Raw genomic sequence first — 17346 nt, 5'->3', positions numbered from 1 at the left:
ACACTTTTCCTCAGTATTTCGTTACATCATTCAGAGGGTCCATAGCCAGAGTATTTGTACAGTCATTCCATTAAATATCTGTGCTTCCCCAAAAAAATCTTTCATTAAGGCCAGAAACTTGGATGACAAAATAGTTAAAAACAAGCAGGAAGGAAGGGTTCCGTTAAGCTCAATAAAATCTTGTGGTGTCTCATTGAGTAACCTTTGCATGAGATCTCCATGAAAGGTGAGGTCAGCAGCAAGAGGCTGTGTTTCTCCAAAGCTACAAGGTGGCCAAGGGGGAATTCCCCAGATAAATCCCTAAAATGTTTTTCAGCTCTCTTTTCAGAGTTAGGAAAAGGAAACTTTGCCAATTCCAGATTAAGGGCCTCTGATTATTTTTGTCTCAGACAGCAGGAGCTATTTCTTACAAAGGGAAAACCAAGTAAGTGGTTCTGGCATTTGCTAATAGTATAAGGTCTCTCAGAGGTAGCAAATACGCAGACTTTTTTCTCTCTTGGCAAAGTATACAGTGCTACTGAAGCACTTAATTAAACCACAGAAATAACGCTGTTGAGAACATACTCTAGACTTACAAATATTCTTCATTTTACTCTCAAAGAGAAACAGTTTTAGTGAGGATCACAGTCTTTCTAGAACTCCTTTTCAAGTGCTTACATATAGCACATTAAAAAAAGAAAAAAGAAAAAAGTGTACTTCTAAACAATCCATTAAATGTACGTCAGCTAGAAAAAATGGCTTAGATAGGACAGACTGGAGTTGCTCTGTCTTTATAATTCTAGCACCAAGAGGCACCAAGTTTCATAAGGGCTTAACATCCAGCCCCAAGGAACACAGGTGGCTACAAAGTTCTGCATCTAAAGACTCACACCCGCAGTGTGAGCATACTTGGACATATTCTCAAACACTGAACGAAACAAGATTTTTGCAGATGCTGTGGGAGAGATTTGACAAATAACTGCAAGTTAAAATAAGAGGATTTACCAGTGCCTTCTAAAGTAGGTTTAAAAAACACATTTAAATGTGTTTTGTCTTTTAGTTTTTAAACTGTGTAAGCTGAAGAATTTCAAACCTCCTGCACAAGAGCATATAGTCTCATAAAACAAAGAAAAGGTTACTATTTAAAATCTAAATTTAAGAAATTAAGCATTACCATCTCCCCAGTAATTCTCCCCAGGAATACAAAATCTTCTCAGGACAATCCTTTGACACATCACCAGTGCCACTGGAGAGTTCATTATCACTCTCTGCAAAAAAAAAAAAAAAAAAAAAAAAAAAAAAAAAACCAAAACAAGAAAACAAAAGCATGCACAGATTTACCAAAGAGAACAGACATTAAAGATGCATACACATAGGTCTCAGACAAATTCTTCTCACATATCAGTTTTAAAACCACAAAAAGACATAGGAAATATTAGTGGAACCATAAAGAATGTTTAGCAGATTTAACAATACAAGTGTATTAATAAAGTTACCATAAAGTTCAAGAGAACAAGACTAGGGAATAATTCACAGCACTGGTACAGGAAAAAGGGCTGGGATCTAGAAAAACATTATGTTTGTAAAGATTCAAGGCTGTCAACTATCCATTTAATGAAATTTCACAATGCAGTATTATCTAAAAGTCACATCCATTCCAGACTTCACATAAAGAAAACTCTCTTTTAAAGCATAGTAGATAACACTACTTCATTGCACTGCATCCCTTATGTGCTATTCTGCTCTCATGTGGTACTCTGATCTGAAAAAGCCTATTCAAGAGCCACAAAATAATTTTTTTTTACAGAAATAATTTCATGGATGAGCAGCAAAAACAACAGTGTGAAATGAAGGGTCATATTGCATGGAACAGAAAAGAATGCTTCAAAAGGAAAAGAAACCTCATAAGTATTAAGAATAAAACTCTTATGGAAGGATATATGTCATGATATGACTAATATACAAAACCAGAAGGGATAATGTGAGCCTAGGATAGTGTGCTCAAAATTCATTCAATCCAAGTAACCATCCAATTTCCAAGTGTCTTATGGGTCTATGCAGCTGTCCACACTAAGTTGAACAGTCTAACTCTTTAGAGCAGCTCCTCATGTGGATGTGGTTTTGCAGTTATTTGGACTTTTTCCAGTTTCATCTGAAAAAAATACTGCTAAAAATTAAATGAGTGCAACTTCAGCAACACCAAACATTGACAGGACTCCAGTTCTTAGCATCTTTACTATGAAACACAACCTAAAAAGAGACACTGCAACAGCCCCATTATCCTGAGAGGCCTCTGAAGCTATGGATAGTTTAGATGTTAGAGGGTCTCCAAGGTTGCTCCTTCTTATGAACTGAGCTGCCTCAAGAAGCTAAAATAAGAGAAAAAAGGAGGACCAAAGCTATACCTGCTCCCCAAATCCCTTAGATACTCTCTTCAACACAGCTCAGTCACACCTGGTTGCTGACCTAATATCTTTAATTCCTCAGGCACATTAGACACTTCACCTCCAACTTCATGTAGACAACAGTAGTAGTTCAGGTAGAAAAGGATCTTCACTACTTGTACAATTATCCTCTCACTTCAATTACACGTTTCTAATTTATAGTCTCAGCAATTGTCAAATACAAGTCAATAATAAAAATATCATCAGTGCTTGAATTTGATAACAAACTGTGAGGAGAAAGATAGCATGTACTGTATTTCAAGGACAACAGCAAAAATGCTGCCCTGAGAGAACAGAGAAGCATATCAGAAATCTCTTTGTATTTCAAATTGAACATTAGATTAGTGAAACCCTTTAGCTTGGAACCTGTTTGTACAGCTTTACAGGCCCCAAAATACAAGACCAACCTGCAATTAAATACTTCCCCTTAGAATTAAAAAAAACCAAAAACAACAAAAAAACCCACCCACACTCATAATAGATCTACAGGAAACTTGATTTTAAGGTTTTCCAATCTTTTGCATACACTCACTAGATCTGAAGATGGAAACATGAAGATCTAAAACCCCCAAATTTATAATTTTAACTAAAATTTGATATCACTATAAAAGGTTTTCCAGTAACCAAAGGAAACCATTTAGTTCTATTGGAAGAAATGTATTTCAAGACTCAACTTTCCTTTCATTTTAAAATTACCAAAAATATTGTAAAGGCAAATCTCCTCAACTTACCACTCAGGCCTGGTAATAACTAAAAAAAAGTTAAGTTAAAGCAATTAAATGCATTACATTTTTTAAATTCTCTCCTCTCCTGATTTCCCTAACTGGATCAAAGTGATCAATTATAAATGCAGCCCTTCTACTTGCCATGGAAAAAAATTTTGAGGAAGCCTTCTCTAGATTGAGTACATCGCCCATTCAGAGACACAAGGCACATGTTAATGATACTTGTACATATTAAGAATCTTAAGAAACCTGGCTCACACCAGACATATATCATTAACCACAATTTCAGAAAGGTTTCACACATTCAAGGTAAAGACAGACAATCTGGCACAAAATTCTGAAAGGAGAGATTTGAATTACTCTGGAGAGACTGAAGAACCACAGTGCATCTCTACAAGATCTCCTGGTGAAAATATACACAAATCTTGCAGTCTGAAACAGAATCTGATAAAGAAGAAAATCCCCAACCAGACCAAAATGTTTAAAAATTAAGCTACACTGAATACTTTCAGGAACAAAGCACACTAGTTGTTATCTGATCCAAACCTGAGCTTGCCAAGGAATACTAGTATCAGACAAAAGAAACAAACCCCTTCTTTTCTCACTATGCTGGTATTCTATGCAAAATTCTTCAAAGTTCTTAATTCTTCAACGTTCTTAAGGAGATCAGTGTTACATAGCATACATACTCCAGCAAGATATATCACAAAGCTAAAGTGCTTCAGCCCTGAAAATTCTTTCATCTGGAAGGCTTAACAGTATTTGGAATGTATTATTCAGTTATATGTCAGAAAATCACAGGCCTTAATTAGAAATGCCATATGCTCCCTTTCAAAACACGCTAACGTCAAACTTCAAAATAGAACAGGGCAAAGGAAAGAGAATAAACAGCTTTAAAAAATCTCTATTTTGTTTCCACTCTGAAGACTATTTACATATTCTAACCTGTGGAAGCACTTAGGTATACATTAGGGGGGTGGGGGAGGAAAAGGGATATTTAACTGTAGATGTTCTTCTCTGAGGTGTACTTTTATACATTTTTTTCCACATTCTATAGCATCTATAAGCCAGCAGCATTAGCCAGGGCATGAATTTATCCACCCTTATTCTGCTGGGAATGCAACTGATCCCTTACTCTAAATGTACTGTGTATTTCTCCCTCCCTCCTTTATTTGCCCTGACCTCTCAGAGCCTATCAACTAGACAATAAAACTTATGCCTCATCAGAACAGGAGGAGAACGGGAGATATCTCAAGGAAGCAAACCTGAGGGACTGGGTTGTAAATGGGTGTACAAACAAATAGCCTTTAAGAATACTTACAGGTAAGCCTCTCCGGCTTTTTGTTTGTTTGTTTTGAATTGCTATGTGATTCACAAAATTCACAAAAAAAACTCGCTTTCTGGATGTCTCATGAACCAATTCCATGAATTCAGAGCCTCTCTTTAAAGCAAGCCTGAAGGATCGCACTTCCACAGTAAGCACTGCTCTACACGGCTTCAGCACAGAATCAGAATACTTTGGGCTGGAAGAGACGCCTGGAGATAATCTAGTCTGATCTCCTACTCCGAGCAGCCCTAGTTAGATCAGGTCACTCAGGGACCTGAGTGGGAGGGTAGACTCTTGAACACCTTCAAAGAAAGGTGACTGTAGAATCTCTCTGTTCCACTAACTGACCGTGCTCACGGTTTAAAAACAAAACAACCAAGCCACCAAAACCATCCTTTTATCTAACCAGAATTTCCCAGCTTCCAACTTGTGTCTGGTGTCTGTTGCCTCTCAGCCTGTTATTGTGCACCTCTGGGAAGAGCCCGGCTCTTCTACTACTCTGATGTAGTAGTTGTAGACAGCAATAAGATTCTCCTCCGCACATTTTCTTCTCCAGCATGAAGCAAACCAAGCTCCCTTAACACCTCATTGTTCCTCATATGCTCCTGCCATCTGGCCAGCTTGGTAGCCTCCACTGGACTTGCTCCAGTGTGTCAATGTCTGGCCGGTACTGGGGAGCCCAAAACTGGACCCAGTACTCCAAACACAGTCTCACAGGTGCTGAATAGAGGGGATGGATCCCTTTTCTGGACCTGCTGGCAAGACTTCTGCCAATATAACCCAGGGTGTGCTTGGCCGCCTTTGCTGTGACGGTACGCTCCTGACTCATGTTCAACTTTTTGCCTGCTGGGATTTTCAGGTACTTTTCTGCAAAAGTCGCTTTGTATCTGGTTAGTGTCCAGCCTGTCTTGTCACACGGGGTTATTCTATCATGGATATAGGACTTGGCACTTGCCTTTGTTGAACTTCATGAGGTCTTGCCAGTGCATTTCTCCAGCCCGTCCAGGTCCCTCTGAGTAGGAGCCCTGCCCTCCAGCAGTACCAACCACTCCTCCCAATTTGCTGTTGTCCACAAACCTGCTGACAGTGCACTCGGTCCCATCATGGAGGTGATTAATAAAGACATTTAACAGCACTGAACCCAAAACTGATCCCTGAAAGATACCACTACTTACTGGCTGCCAGCAGGACTTTGCACCATTGATTGATTCTTTCATCCCAGCAGTCCACCCAACCTTCCAACCACATTATTTTTTCACTTATCCAGTACCTATCTCACTGATTTAATAGTAAGGACACTATGGGACATGGTGTTGGGAGTCCCTGCTAAAATCAAGGCACACAGCAACCACTGCCCGTCCCTTGTCCACAGCACTGGTCACCTTGTCACAGAAAGCAATGAGGATGGTCACAATAATTTGCCCTTCATAAGTCTATGCTGGCTGTTCCAAATGACCTTGTTGTCCTTCATGTGTTTAGAAACTACTTTCAGAGTATTTGCTCCATAACTGGTCCATGGACTCAGGTTAGACTGACCTGGATCTTCCTTCTGGCCCAATGACATTTGCTTTTCTTCTTTTGGACATTTGCCATTTGCATGAGATAAATATGGAAGCCTATACAGATACCACTCAGGCTGGGGGAGGATCTCCAGATGACAGATTTTGCATATACTTTGTTGTGTTAGTACACCTATAGACAAACATAAATGTGTAAAAAATGGCCTCTTTCAAAAAATCTGTAGGGACATTCAAGAACAAACTAAATCTAACTGATAAGAAGCTTGGCAGCCTACTATATAAAGTATAAATATAAATATAATTTTGTGCCTACTCCATTTAGAAACACTCATTACATAAATTATTCATTATATGAGTGGACTATTCAGAATAGGGCACAAAGAGTTATACTTTAAGTGGCCCAGCACTAACATTTATTATGTAACAATACTCTATTGACTAGGCTCAATTATAACTCCCCCCCCCCCCCCCCCCCTTTAAAAAACAGAATCCAAATTGCAGAAGTATGATTGTTGGTATAAAAGACCTCTTAGCACTTTAGCAGCACCTTTAGCAAAATAAACTATAGCTCATTATTCTTGGTAACCAATAATTTGGAAAATGCTTCCCAAAGTGAGCCATCTTCCACATAGCAGAGGCACCTCTTTGGATTTAGTCTGATCCAGAATAGCCTGAAAGGCTGTTTTTAGTGGAAGACAAATAAAACCTTCAGAATTACAACAATTACCTTTGATATGAAATGGCAATAACGTTATTGGGGGGGGAGGGGGGGAATGAGTCTGGGGGTTTTGTTTGTTTTTTTAATAATAAAGTATTTGCAACTATTTAAGTGCCACAGACCACCTTACGCAGTAAAATGGCTGTACACATTTAGAGCGCTGTAAAACCATGAGGAGCTTTGACTATCTCCCAAGATAGCAACAGAGTGATTAAGGTGAGCCTTATGAGACAGCTCCACTAGGTTATCAAAGTTCTTACTTTTGAACTTAAGAGAACACAGGTCTTCATCATATAGGCCCTTGCAGATATTTGTCTAATCTAACCCTACAAACCTCCAGTTACCTCCTTAAGCAGTTCATTTCAAGGACTTCATTACTCTTACTCTATGGACTATATCTCTCAGTTCAAACCTAATTCTTTCTACCTGCAATTTATGCCAATTACCTTTTTCTCCTAAACAATTCTAGCACATCTCACTTCCAAAAAAAACCCACCAAAAAAACAAACCCCTTTTATTCTTTCTTCTCTAAAAAACTCTGCTTCTTTCCTCAAAGGATACATTCTCCAGACTTCCACTCATTTCTGATTTTTTCCTCCAGCTGGTCTGTATTTTTTCTTGATGAGAGGTGTTCAAACAAAATACTGAGGCATGAAGTGTTCAAAACAGAAAAATTACGCACACAGTAACTCTTTATTATAAGCAAATACCCCACAGAAAAAAAAAATACACACAGAGACACAAAATCTTGGCCTCTTCTTCCCCCTCATTTATTTTGTGGGCTCAAAAGCCTCTTGCTATCAAACACAGAACATGGAGCACCCTTAGACGATAACACTAGTATTCATAGCAGCACTGACAAGTTGTGCAAAGACTGTAACAAAATATGGTGAGAAACCAACTCAGAAAAAAGTCAAATAGCACAGATGTTTCTCTCTCTGATCAGGTACTTAACAGACTCTTTCGAACAAAAGTAATCAACTATGTTAATGGATACTTTCCATTTTTGACTTGAGGAAATAGATTCCAGTTAAGAACTCTTACTCATGTCAACAAAAATTGAGGTATTAAATATGCTTGAATGTTTTTAATCTTCCTGTTTTTACACTGAAAGAGGGGTTGTTTGGTTTGGGGTGGGGTTTTTTTGAATGGGCCTTTTTTTGCATCTTACTTTAAAAAATTTCCTTTAAACAATACTCCCTCATCCACATTTAACACCAATTATACAGCTACAAGAGCTACTTTTCCAATAGATTCAGTTCTCCTTAAAGAAATCTACTAGATCACCTGAAATATGACAATATCTTAAAAGTCAAACTCATTTGTCAGTTAACAAAAAAGGCAAATAAGGGGGAAAACTATACTGTTGTTTCAGAGAGTTCAAACACAAAAGTAAGTGAAGTACATCCTAAAATGAGTAGAAATGCATGAATATAGCAGATAAAAATGAACAGGTGGGATTTGAGCACTGACGTGAAGAAGAAAAAAAAATTTTTAATGAGTTTTAATTGAGAAGCTGTTAGAAGTGAAATAAAGAGTAGGTGGAACTGAAAAATAATGTAGTTGGAGCAGCCTGAAGGAGAAAGAAATTAGGTCATGAGGATAGGTGGCAATAGAATTGGAATACTTGAAAAATGAGAAGTTTGATTTTTATGTAGGAGAAGAACAAAAATGAAGGGGGAGCTGAAGTTGGCAGCATATTATCAGGGCAACAAGATAGACGTTGCTGACATGGAATCATTCCATACATACTAGATAAAAGAGGATCGTGAGAAAGGCCACAAAAAAAAGCAAGTTTCCATTTATAAGGTAACAGGAAATTATACAGTATGAACAATAGCTTTGCCAGGAAAGGCAAGACTGAAACAAAGTTTAAGTCATGAAATTGATTCTAGGATTAAATAAGGTAGATTTTCAGAAAGGTCCAACTTTTCAGTGCATTACAAAATATTCTGATGAAGACAAGAAGATTTCAAAATGCCTTCCAAATGGTATATTTATGAAATTACAATCCTCAGTATATTTTCTAATTTAGAAGGAAGATTAATAATCAGGAGGATTAAAATATGGATTTATGAATATGAACAAAGACAACTTGCACTGAATTCTGCTCACAAGAACCTTCTGTTTATATGCAAGTTTCATAATTAAGTTAAAGAAAAATTAATTTGGCAGCTACTGAAGTACATATAGAGTAAAAACAAAAACCAAATATACCTGAATTCTTCACTAAAAGCAAAGCAGTAATAGCAAAAATCCAGTATCTTTATTCTTACTCTTTTTTATGAATTATAGGATACACATTTTTCACTTAGAATCATTCAAGCAAAAGCTGACAAACCCCAAAATTTTTATTACCTTGCAAACAGTTTGCAAATTTAATTGCTACTCTGTGTAACCGAAATCTGGATCCCAAAAACCCATACATTTGGTAAACGCTGAAAGAGGGTGGAACAGCATGGGATTAGCTGATGTCTGTCTTTCACTCACTGCATACAATAATGGTTTTCACACATATTATAAAGAAGTCTGTGCAAAATCTCTCAAAGGACCCACAGTTCTACTTTGATACAATCCTGTTGGTTGTGTAAAACGGCTAGCCAAACCGACTTTTTCTTTTTAATACAACAAAAAATTCTGCACTTAAAAACATGTCTTCGTTCTATGCCATACAGTTTCTACACAGGCCCTACATTACTGTCATATTAACAAAGAATCATTAAAAAAAAAGTCACAAAAATAAACCTTAACTGTGCATCCAAATCTGAGTGTAGAAATATGCACAAAGAGATGATTCTACCCTCGTGTAGTGAATATACAAGTGAGCCAACATGACATATCTAAATTTGATGTACAAATGCTTAAAGCTGAATAGAAGAGTGGAGAAAAATTATTGCTTCAGTTCAGTAGTTTTTCTCCCACACAGATGACAAAGCCAACTAAATGCTGCACAGTGGAGGTATTCTTGTAAATATAAACATCTTCCACATGTACTGTGCTGCCTGAAAACTGACATCTTTGAGAACATGCAAGAAAATAAAATTTGAGATGTTGTCATAATTCTAAGGCAATGCAACTCTTTACTCCGTATTAGTAATTTACAAATTTGTAGATTAGTATCTACTGCCATATTTGATATAATCAAATGCAAAAAAAAAAAACCAACAAAAAAAAACCCAACATTATAAACACATAAAAATTATGTATTGCCTGGCATTTACTTCAAGTGCCAAGGCAATATGCAGGGCACTTTAATTATGAAATACTTAGACTTAACAAAACACTAGAAAGCTAATGACCAAAACTAAAAGGACAAGAGTCTCACTTTGAGGTTGACAATTCAGGGGGAACTGTTTGTTTAGAAAAGTCTTTCCAATCATCTTTATATAAAGGTGGTTAAATAAGATAATTTTAAAAATTATATGAAACGTGAAAATATATGAGCATAGTAGTGGTAGCTTGAGGCCACACAAAACCATGGCACTCATGACTGAAACCTGAGATCCTCTAGCAACAGGAAGTTCTAATTCCTAATAAACCACCAGGATTGCAAATCCTTTTTCAAATTACTTTCAAACTACCATACTGTTTATAGGCAGACAAGGAAAAGACAACCCGTACCGAAATAAAGCACCCAAAACATTCAAAATAATCTGCAATTGCTTCTAGACAAGATGCAAACACGAATTTATGCTTATTTATTACTGAAAGTGTCTATTTTGTACCACAAACTGAAGTGATTTTATGTAAGTTGTAACAAAAAGGACTGAAATCCAAGAAAGAGATGTCACCTATGTACCCAAGGAACTGAAAACTCCCTTAATTTGAAAGTAATTTTTCCCATCATTCTGCAAGAACAAACCAAAGTCGTCAACAGATTTCCCTGGAGTACTCACGAACCACAGGGCAGAATTATGGAATTATATTCTGCCTTGAACTTCACAAAGTCAGCGTGAACAACAGATTTTTATCAAAGAACAAACCCCTACCTACAATGTGTTCCCAAGTACACGTTGCAGGAGTGTCTTGCGAACACTGGAGAGGAAGAGGGGAATATAATACCTCAGTCACACTCCTTTGAGGGCCTAGCCTGCAAACCTAGCTTACCAGTAAACTCCAACAGCAATCTAGGTTACAGGACAGGAAAAGAACCTGAAATCCCGGCAGGTTACCTTCCCTGTGCTTCCATCCCCCTATAAATCTGAACAGAAACAACCTTAAAATTTCTCAGTTTTCCATTTCATTTACAACCCTGCAATTTCATTAAATACTTCTGTAATCCACAGAAGTGCTTCAAATTAAAAATATTTCAAATACTTGCCTTTTAACAGAAGGGCCATACTTGCATGAACAAATTTAAATAAAACTGTAACTGTCAACAAAACATGCCACCATTCAGGGCATATTAAAAAAATACAGTCTTCTGCACTGAGGTTTGGGGTTTTTTTTATATACTAAGGAAGGGATCATATTTTTTCTAGCAGCACAGTAATAGCTGCAGAAGTCAGAGTGCATTTATTCTACGATTCTATGATTTTTAATAACAAAAGTTAATTTGTAAGGCATGAAAATAATCCAATTCAAAAGAATGGATAGTAGAGTCCATAAAACGACATCAAGCTCATCAGGAATATTTTCTTTTCCTTTGGAAGCTATAGATCTGCATTCTTCAGAAGTGCTTGTATTTTAAAACACATCTCTTATGGAAATGCAGCAAAGGGTTCTTGTCTGAAGATAGCCACTAGGCCAATGACCTCATGAATTTAGGATTTATGAAGTTTTATTTCATTTGTATGGAAACAGCAAAAAGACTCCAATACAGATTTAACTGATCTTGTTTAAGACTTACCAACATTACTCTGTATTGGATTAATATAACAAACAGTTCCTATGAATTACATGAAGCTATTGTTAATTTGGATGAAAATGCAGAGTTGACTATTTCCACACTACTAATGTCATTCTCACTCAGTCATCCTCATTTGTTCACACTATCCCTCATCATAAACCCTGATTTTATTACAAAATACTCTCAATAGCTCTATTGACTCCTAAACACCACCTCCTCTACTCTTTTGCTTTTCTGAATCCTGAAAACAGCTTCTACCCACCCACAACATTCGACACAGTATCCTAATTTAGTCTAGCTGATCATCTCCCATCGTTTAGTATTGCCCACTCCTTATCTACTGTACACGCCACCTTTCTGTGCTGTCCAATACATCACACTCTGATTTCTTTGAAGCTTTCAGGGTCCTCTATCCTTTCATTTCTATTTTCATTGTCAAATTTCACCATCTCCACACTGAATTTCTACACCTTTTACATTAATTTTTCTATTGCATAATATCTCTTTTTGTTCTTAGAGTTAAGACAGCTAATAACTAAACACCAAACATGTTTCAATACGATTCTTTTTGGTTTAAGTCCACTGTTTATGGATCAGCATCCACTATGCTGTCAACTGCAACCCTGCTCAGTTCACAGCTGTCAGAAAAGTAATATCTTAAGTATCAAGAAATCTATTGTTGCAGTAAATAAAAGCAAAAACCCAAGCAGTACTGCATTCCTGAAGTAATTTGAGAGCTTTCTAGAGGCAATCTACAACTCATGCTCAGAAACTTCTTTTTGGAGACTTGGTAGGCATGTTATCTTTTACCTATCATGAACTACCTGTTTCAGGATGTCTGCTAAACATCCTGTGTTTACTCTGCAGGCAATTTATGGATTGGAACAAGAGCTAGTAACCAGACACTTGGGACCACATAAAACTAAAGAAAGAAAAAAAACCTTCAACTCAGTTACAATCAGTTTAAAGACCATTTTCTGGTTTTAAACAGAATTGTTCCCATTTACAGTGATCCTTACCCTTCTAAAGTTATTCTAAGAAGAAACTCAAATGGAGTTACCTAGTATTCTCCTGAAATGTTGCATTATAGGTTAAAAAAAAAAAAAAACAAAAAACAAAAAACAAAACCTAACTAAAATATTAGCACCAAAGGAAGGTCATCATTTCATGCATGGTCTAAGCAGTACTGCTGCTAAAAGAAGCCAAACTATTCTTCCCCTTCTCCTGTGCTATTTGTTTCTAGACTACATTCTCCTTGGGAATGCTTCTGCTGGAAAGCAATTTTCTCCAATCCTTAGGCTCACACATGCAGCCAGGCACTTCATCCTGCCTAGAATGGCACTACAATAAAAATACTTTGTGAGGCTTTGTCTTTTTTGAATAACGCAATATACAAACCATTGTTTTTGTACATGTTCTCACTTACTCTTAATGCTTCAAAAAGGAGAAAGATTAGTTCAACCAATTGTCCTTTGCACCTTGTTAGAAGGTTCTACTCAAAATTAAATATTAACAGTGAACTTTTCTGCTTATTGATAAAAACTGATACTTAAATCCACTTTATTTGAAACCTTTCCAGAAAGTGTTAGAATTTCCTCATTATATATTTTAATCTTTTAAAATTATATTATTAATTTAATGGAAAACTTCTTATCAAGGAGTGTACTTTACATTCCAGGTTTTGACAAGAAATTGTTAATATTAATTATATTTTAAAAATTATCTCCAAATCAAGGAACCTTAGATGACTGGGTTGCCAGAAATATCTATTACAATATTAATAATTAAAAAAAAAAAAAAAATGAGGCTGATCTGAAAGATCTCTAAGTAACTATTGCACAATCTTTGCAAAGATCTTAATTTTTTTTATATAGCTGTTCAGATGAAAAATAAAGCTAAAATGAGAAAAGAATATTAAAAGCTAAGAATGTTATTTAGTGAATACATTATCTCAATTTTCTGCATGCAGTTGCTGCACATTTGAAAGGGACTATGTCTAACACTAGTATAGTAATTGTTTTAAGTCATTATTGGGGGGATCATGTTTGGCTTTTCAGTAAAGCAAAAAGAACAAGAATACTGAAAAAATGCCTTCTTTCTTACGAACATCTTTATTCGTATACTCATAACAAGACATCCCACTGAGCTGTGTGTATGCACACATACACACAGTACACAGAAGTCAGGTAAGGTGCAAATGAGGCATGCATTCTTATACAAATGAAACTGCAATGCATAGTGCTTCTAAAGTAAATTAATACTCTGTGGGCATGTAGGATATATATAAGGATATAACAAAAACAAAACAAAACAAAGAGAACAGATAATAATCCTCAATATCTATAATAGTAACACCAGCCTCTGGCCTATGACATAGTAAAGTCCCTTTAATGCACACCTGCCCTAGTCAGGTTGCAAGCAGAAAAAAACCTATATGGCCAGGTAGCTACCATCCTTAACATTAAAGAAAAGAAAAAGCCTTCTTCCAAGGCTAAGACAAGACATTGTAAACTCAGGGGGGGGGTTCCATCATCATAATTAGTACCCTGAAAAGAAAAAGAAAGAAAAAGAATGAAGAGATTTATTTAGAACAACTGCAAATGACTCATTTAACCTGCATATCCACTAGGATGGATAACTTCTAGGCAGATAACTCTAAATGCAGTTTCCATGAGAACAGAGTCACATCATGATATTTTTAATGTCTTCTCTTAGGAAGTAATCTACATTTAAAATATGGAAACTAGCATTAGGAAGCTAAACCAGAGTTAAATGTAGGTTCATACCCCAGTGAAATACTTCTATTCTATAATAAAATAAAGCCATTCTATAACAGTACCAAGAGGACAATATCCACACTATTACTAATTGTGCTACATTCATCAAATTCTGGAACAGCGCTTTACTCTTCCCAGTAAGAAGCAATATTAAAAAAAGTATTCAAGTAATTACTTAAACCCTATCCTATCGAGCAAGCTCCAGAAAGCATTCTGACTATACAACTCAAACATCCAGCAAGGAAAAGAACACCCACAGATGTTGAAATGTGCTACACTGAGACACAAGACCCAAAGGTCAAATCTGAAATAATCCTTGCTATGGAACAGTAAAGCAATCCCAAATACCAACTAAATATAAAAGGTCCTTTAGAGAAAATAGTATTTTTACTATTCAGAAGTGGCACTTGATGCAAAAGAGGGAGTAACAGTGATAGTCAATGTCCATCCTGCTCTCTCCTAGGAATTGGGAGGTTTTCAGTTCACCAAAGAACACCTGGCTGTGGGTTTTGTAAGGCTGGTATCACTTGGGATATGTGGGGGTTTTTGTTTGTAACTGGAAGAGAGTAACCATGTAACCATACCTGTCTGCTCCTGACTGTGTTAATCACAGGGTTCTGATTTGTATTGTATAAACTAATATCCAACTACTTACCTACAAGTAAGAATCGAGAAGGAATTTTCCTGCTGTAGTAAGCGAGACTTTTTATTATAGTATTGACAGAACAGTGCCAGAAATCTGAAGAATAACTTTGTAAAACTATCATGAGTTCTGGTAGGTCAGATATCCAGATCAAAAATGGCACGTAGAAAGCCTATTCTGAATGCTGTGGGCTAACCCTCAGAGTACAATGAGACAACAATAGGCCAAGGGCCTTCAAGAAAACAAAAAAAAAAAACCCAAACAAACAAACAAAACACCAGTGGGAAAGACATTGAGGTACTGTTAGCTTTGAAAGGGGCAGACAAATACACTGGGTCCATGAACAGCAGGAATCCCCAACATGATCCCCAATTGAACAAGGAGATATTTTGATAAGCCCTAGTTATAAATGAGGGAGAATGAATCACATGCTAAGTAGACAGTTTGGGGGTGGGGGAATTCTCCGTATGAGTCTGGCTGGGATATTTTTTGGTTTTCTTTACAAACAGGCATTTAAAGCCCTCCATTTCAAAGTCCATTTCAATGCTGTCCTTTAGCAGCACATTCAAGGCAAATGGCTTCTGATCAGAAGAAAATCCCCCTAGCAAAGGTTTTCTATCTTGTAAGCAGAGCACAAGTGCACCAGTAACACATTCTGAAGCAAACAGAAAAAAGGACATGTGTTGTCTGCTGCTGCTGCTACTGGAAGAACTTGAAATAATGGGTTAGTAAAAATGCCATTACTAAAGAACTGCTGCTAGTAGAAAGTTACATGTGATCTTTTTGTCCAAAACAGTTGTATTTCTAATAGACACAAATAGGAAGAATTAAATGAGTAAATTAACAGCAGGAATATAATAGTACTACCTACGGGAATATCTATGAGAACCATAAGGGCTCATTTCTCATTTGTTCTTACCTTCTTCTGCCTCATCCTCTTGGGATGACATAGGCCCTCCTCCACTTGTTGGGCTGACCAATTCTTCCTCTCTTGCAGATTCTCTTTGTAGACTGACAACTTCATAAATTGCGTCCCCAGCACTTGTGTGGTTTTTTCCTTCAGACTGAAACAAAATATGTGTATTTATCAGGCCCCCACTGTTGATAAAATACAGTTCTAATAGTATGCCAAACTCAAACACATACAAACGAATCTCCTATCGAGGCTAAACAATAGTTTGGGCAAGACTTCCTCTTTGCAATGGTACTCATAGGCTGGCAGTAATTGACAGCTCTGTTTCTCTTTTATAGGTAGAACATACAAATAAAACTGCATTATTTCAAAGCTGCCTCTTAACAACCATTTTAAGTATTGTTCAGAACAATGATAAAAAAATCTTCCCAGTTTAAATAGCTATAATGAGATGAGGTCAAAGAGAAACCACAGCAAAAGAAAAGAGGAAAGAACAAGCAAGGAAAATATTGGAGTAACTGACATCACAGAAATAGGAATTGAATGCCTGAGGAGGAATAAAAATTTAACTGTAAGAGTTTTTAGTAGGTAAAGACAAGACTAAAGAAACAAAACTCTATGCTTTTTGAAAGCCATAAATTGTAAAAAGCTCTTTGTAGTGTTTTAGGCATTAAAAAAAACAGAAAAATTAATCTTTCTTCCACTGAGTATAATTTGTAATATACTCCTTTCAATGGGGAAATGTATTGGCTGTACCTAGCTATAAAATTTGTGTTTGTAGCCTAAGTTTTATTTACTCCTCACTTTTACATGTGTGTGTGTCTGTGTGTGCGCACATGCACAACTCATGAATATCTGTCAATCTAACAGTTAAATTAACTTGAAAATTTGAGTGTGGTATCTGTAACTATATGTATTTGAGGTCAGAATATTTTCAGTGGAAATAATTTTGTTTTGTAAAAGCAGCTTTTCTTCCAAATCTGTCTCACCATGAATTTGGTAACTTCCAAGGCAAACTACCTCAAAGTTTGGAGGGCAGGGGGAAGTTTTTTTTTCCTTTTTACTTCAAGCTGCAAAAGTTCAGAGTTTAATCTAAGTCTTTCATGTTCATTGGACTTTCACATGAAAAAGAAGTTAGTTACCTATACTTTAAGCACTGGATACAAGGTTACAATCTTTAAAATAAAAGGAGTATGGTATCTCCTCTGAGTTACAGTTCTGAACACAATTATTATTCAGTGACATGCAGTGATTAATGTATTTGTAAAGAATTGTATAAAATTTCAAAGTAATGATTGTATTAAATGAACCAGCCCAAAATGTTGTGCTATTTTGTTCTTTGTGCATCTTGCCTAATCAGTTAAAATAAAGTTATTTTTTGAACATATTAAAAACATCAAATTACCCATGAAAAAGAAAAAGAACACAATTTCAGTTAAATAATATTCAAT

At 36.3% G+C, this 17346-nt stretch overlaps 1 protein-coding gene across 7 annotated transcripts in view; it reads right to left on the bottom strand.

Annotated features, from left to right (window-relative positions):
• The window catches only part of RABGAP1L (RAB GTPase activating protein 1 like), a 268294-nt gene that overhangs the window by 205729 nt on the left and 45219 nt on the right, over positions 1-17346 (bottom strand). For all 7 annotated transcript variants that reach the window (XR_007507040.1, XM_049808538.1, XM_049808535.1 and 4 more), the window contains 2 exons: positions 15902-16046; positions 1154-1247 (listed from right to left, as the gene is read on the bottom strand). Coding sequence is in view for 6 of the 7 variants with exons in the window: in XM_049808538.1 (XP_049664495.1) it covers positions 1154-1247; positions 15902-16046 (239 nt within the window). In the remaining variant the exon portion in view is untranslated. The remainder of the gene's footprint in view (positions 1-1153; positions 1248-15901; positions 16047-17346) is intronic.

This window comes from Accipiter gentilis, chromosome 8 (genome assembly GCF_929443795.1).
Source record: "Accipiter gentilis chromosome 8, bAccGen1.1, whole genome shotgun sequence".
Taxonomy (NCBI): domain Eukaryota; kingdom Metazoa; phylum Chordata; class Aves; order Accipitriformes; family Accipitridae; genus Astur; species Astur gentilis.
Note: the sequence above shows the minus strand (reverse complement) of the source record. Positions and strands in the feature narration are given on the sequence as shown.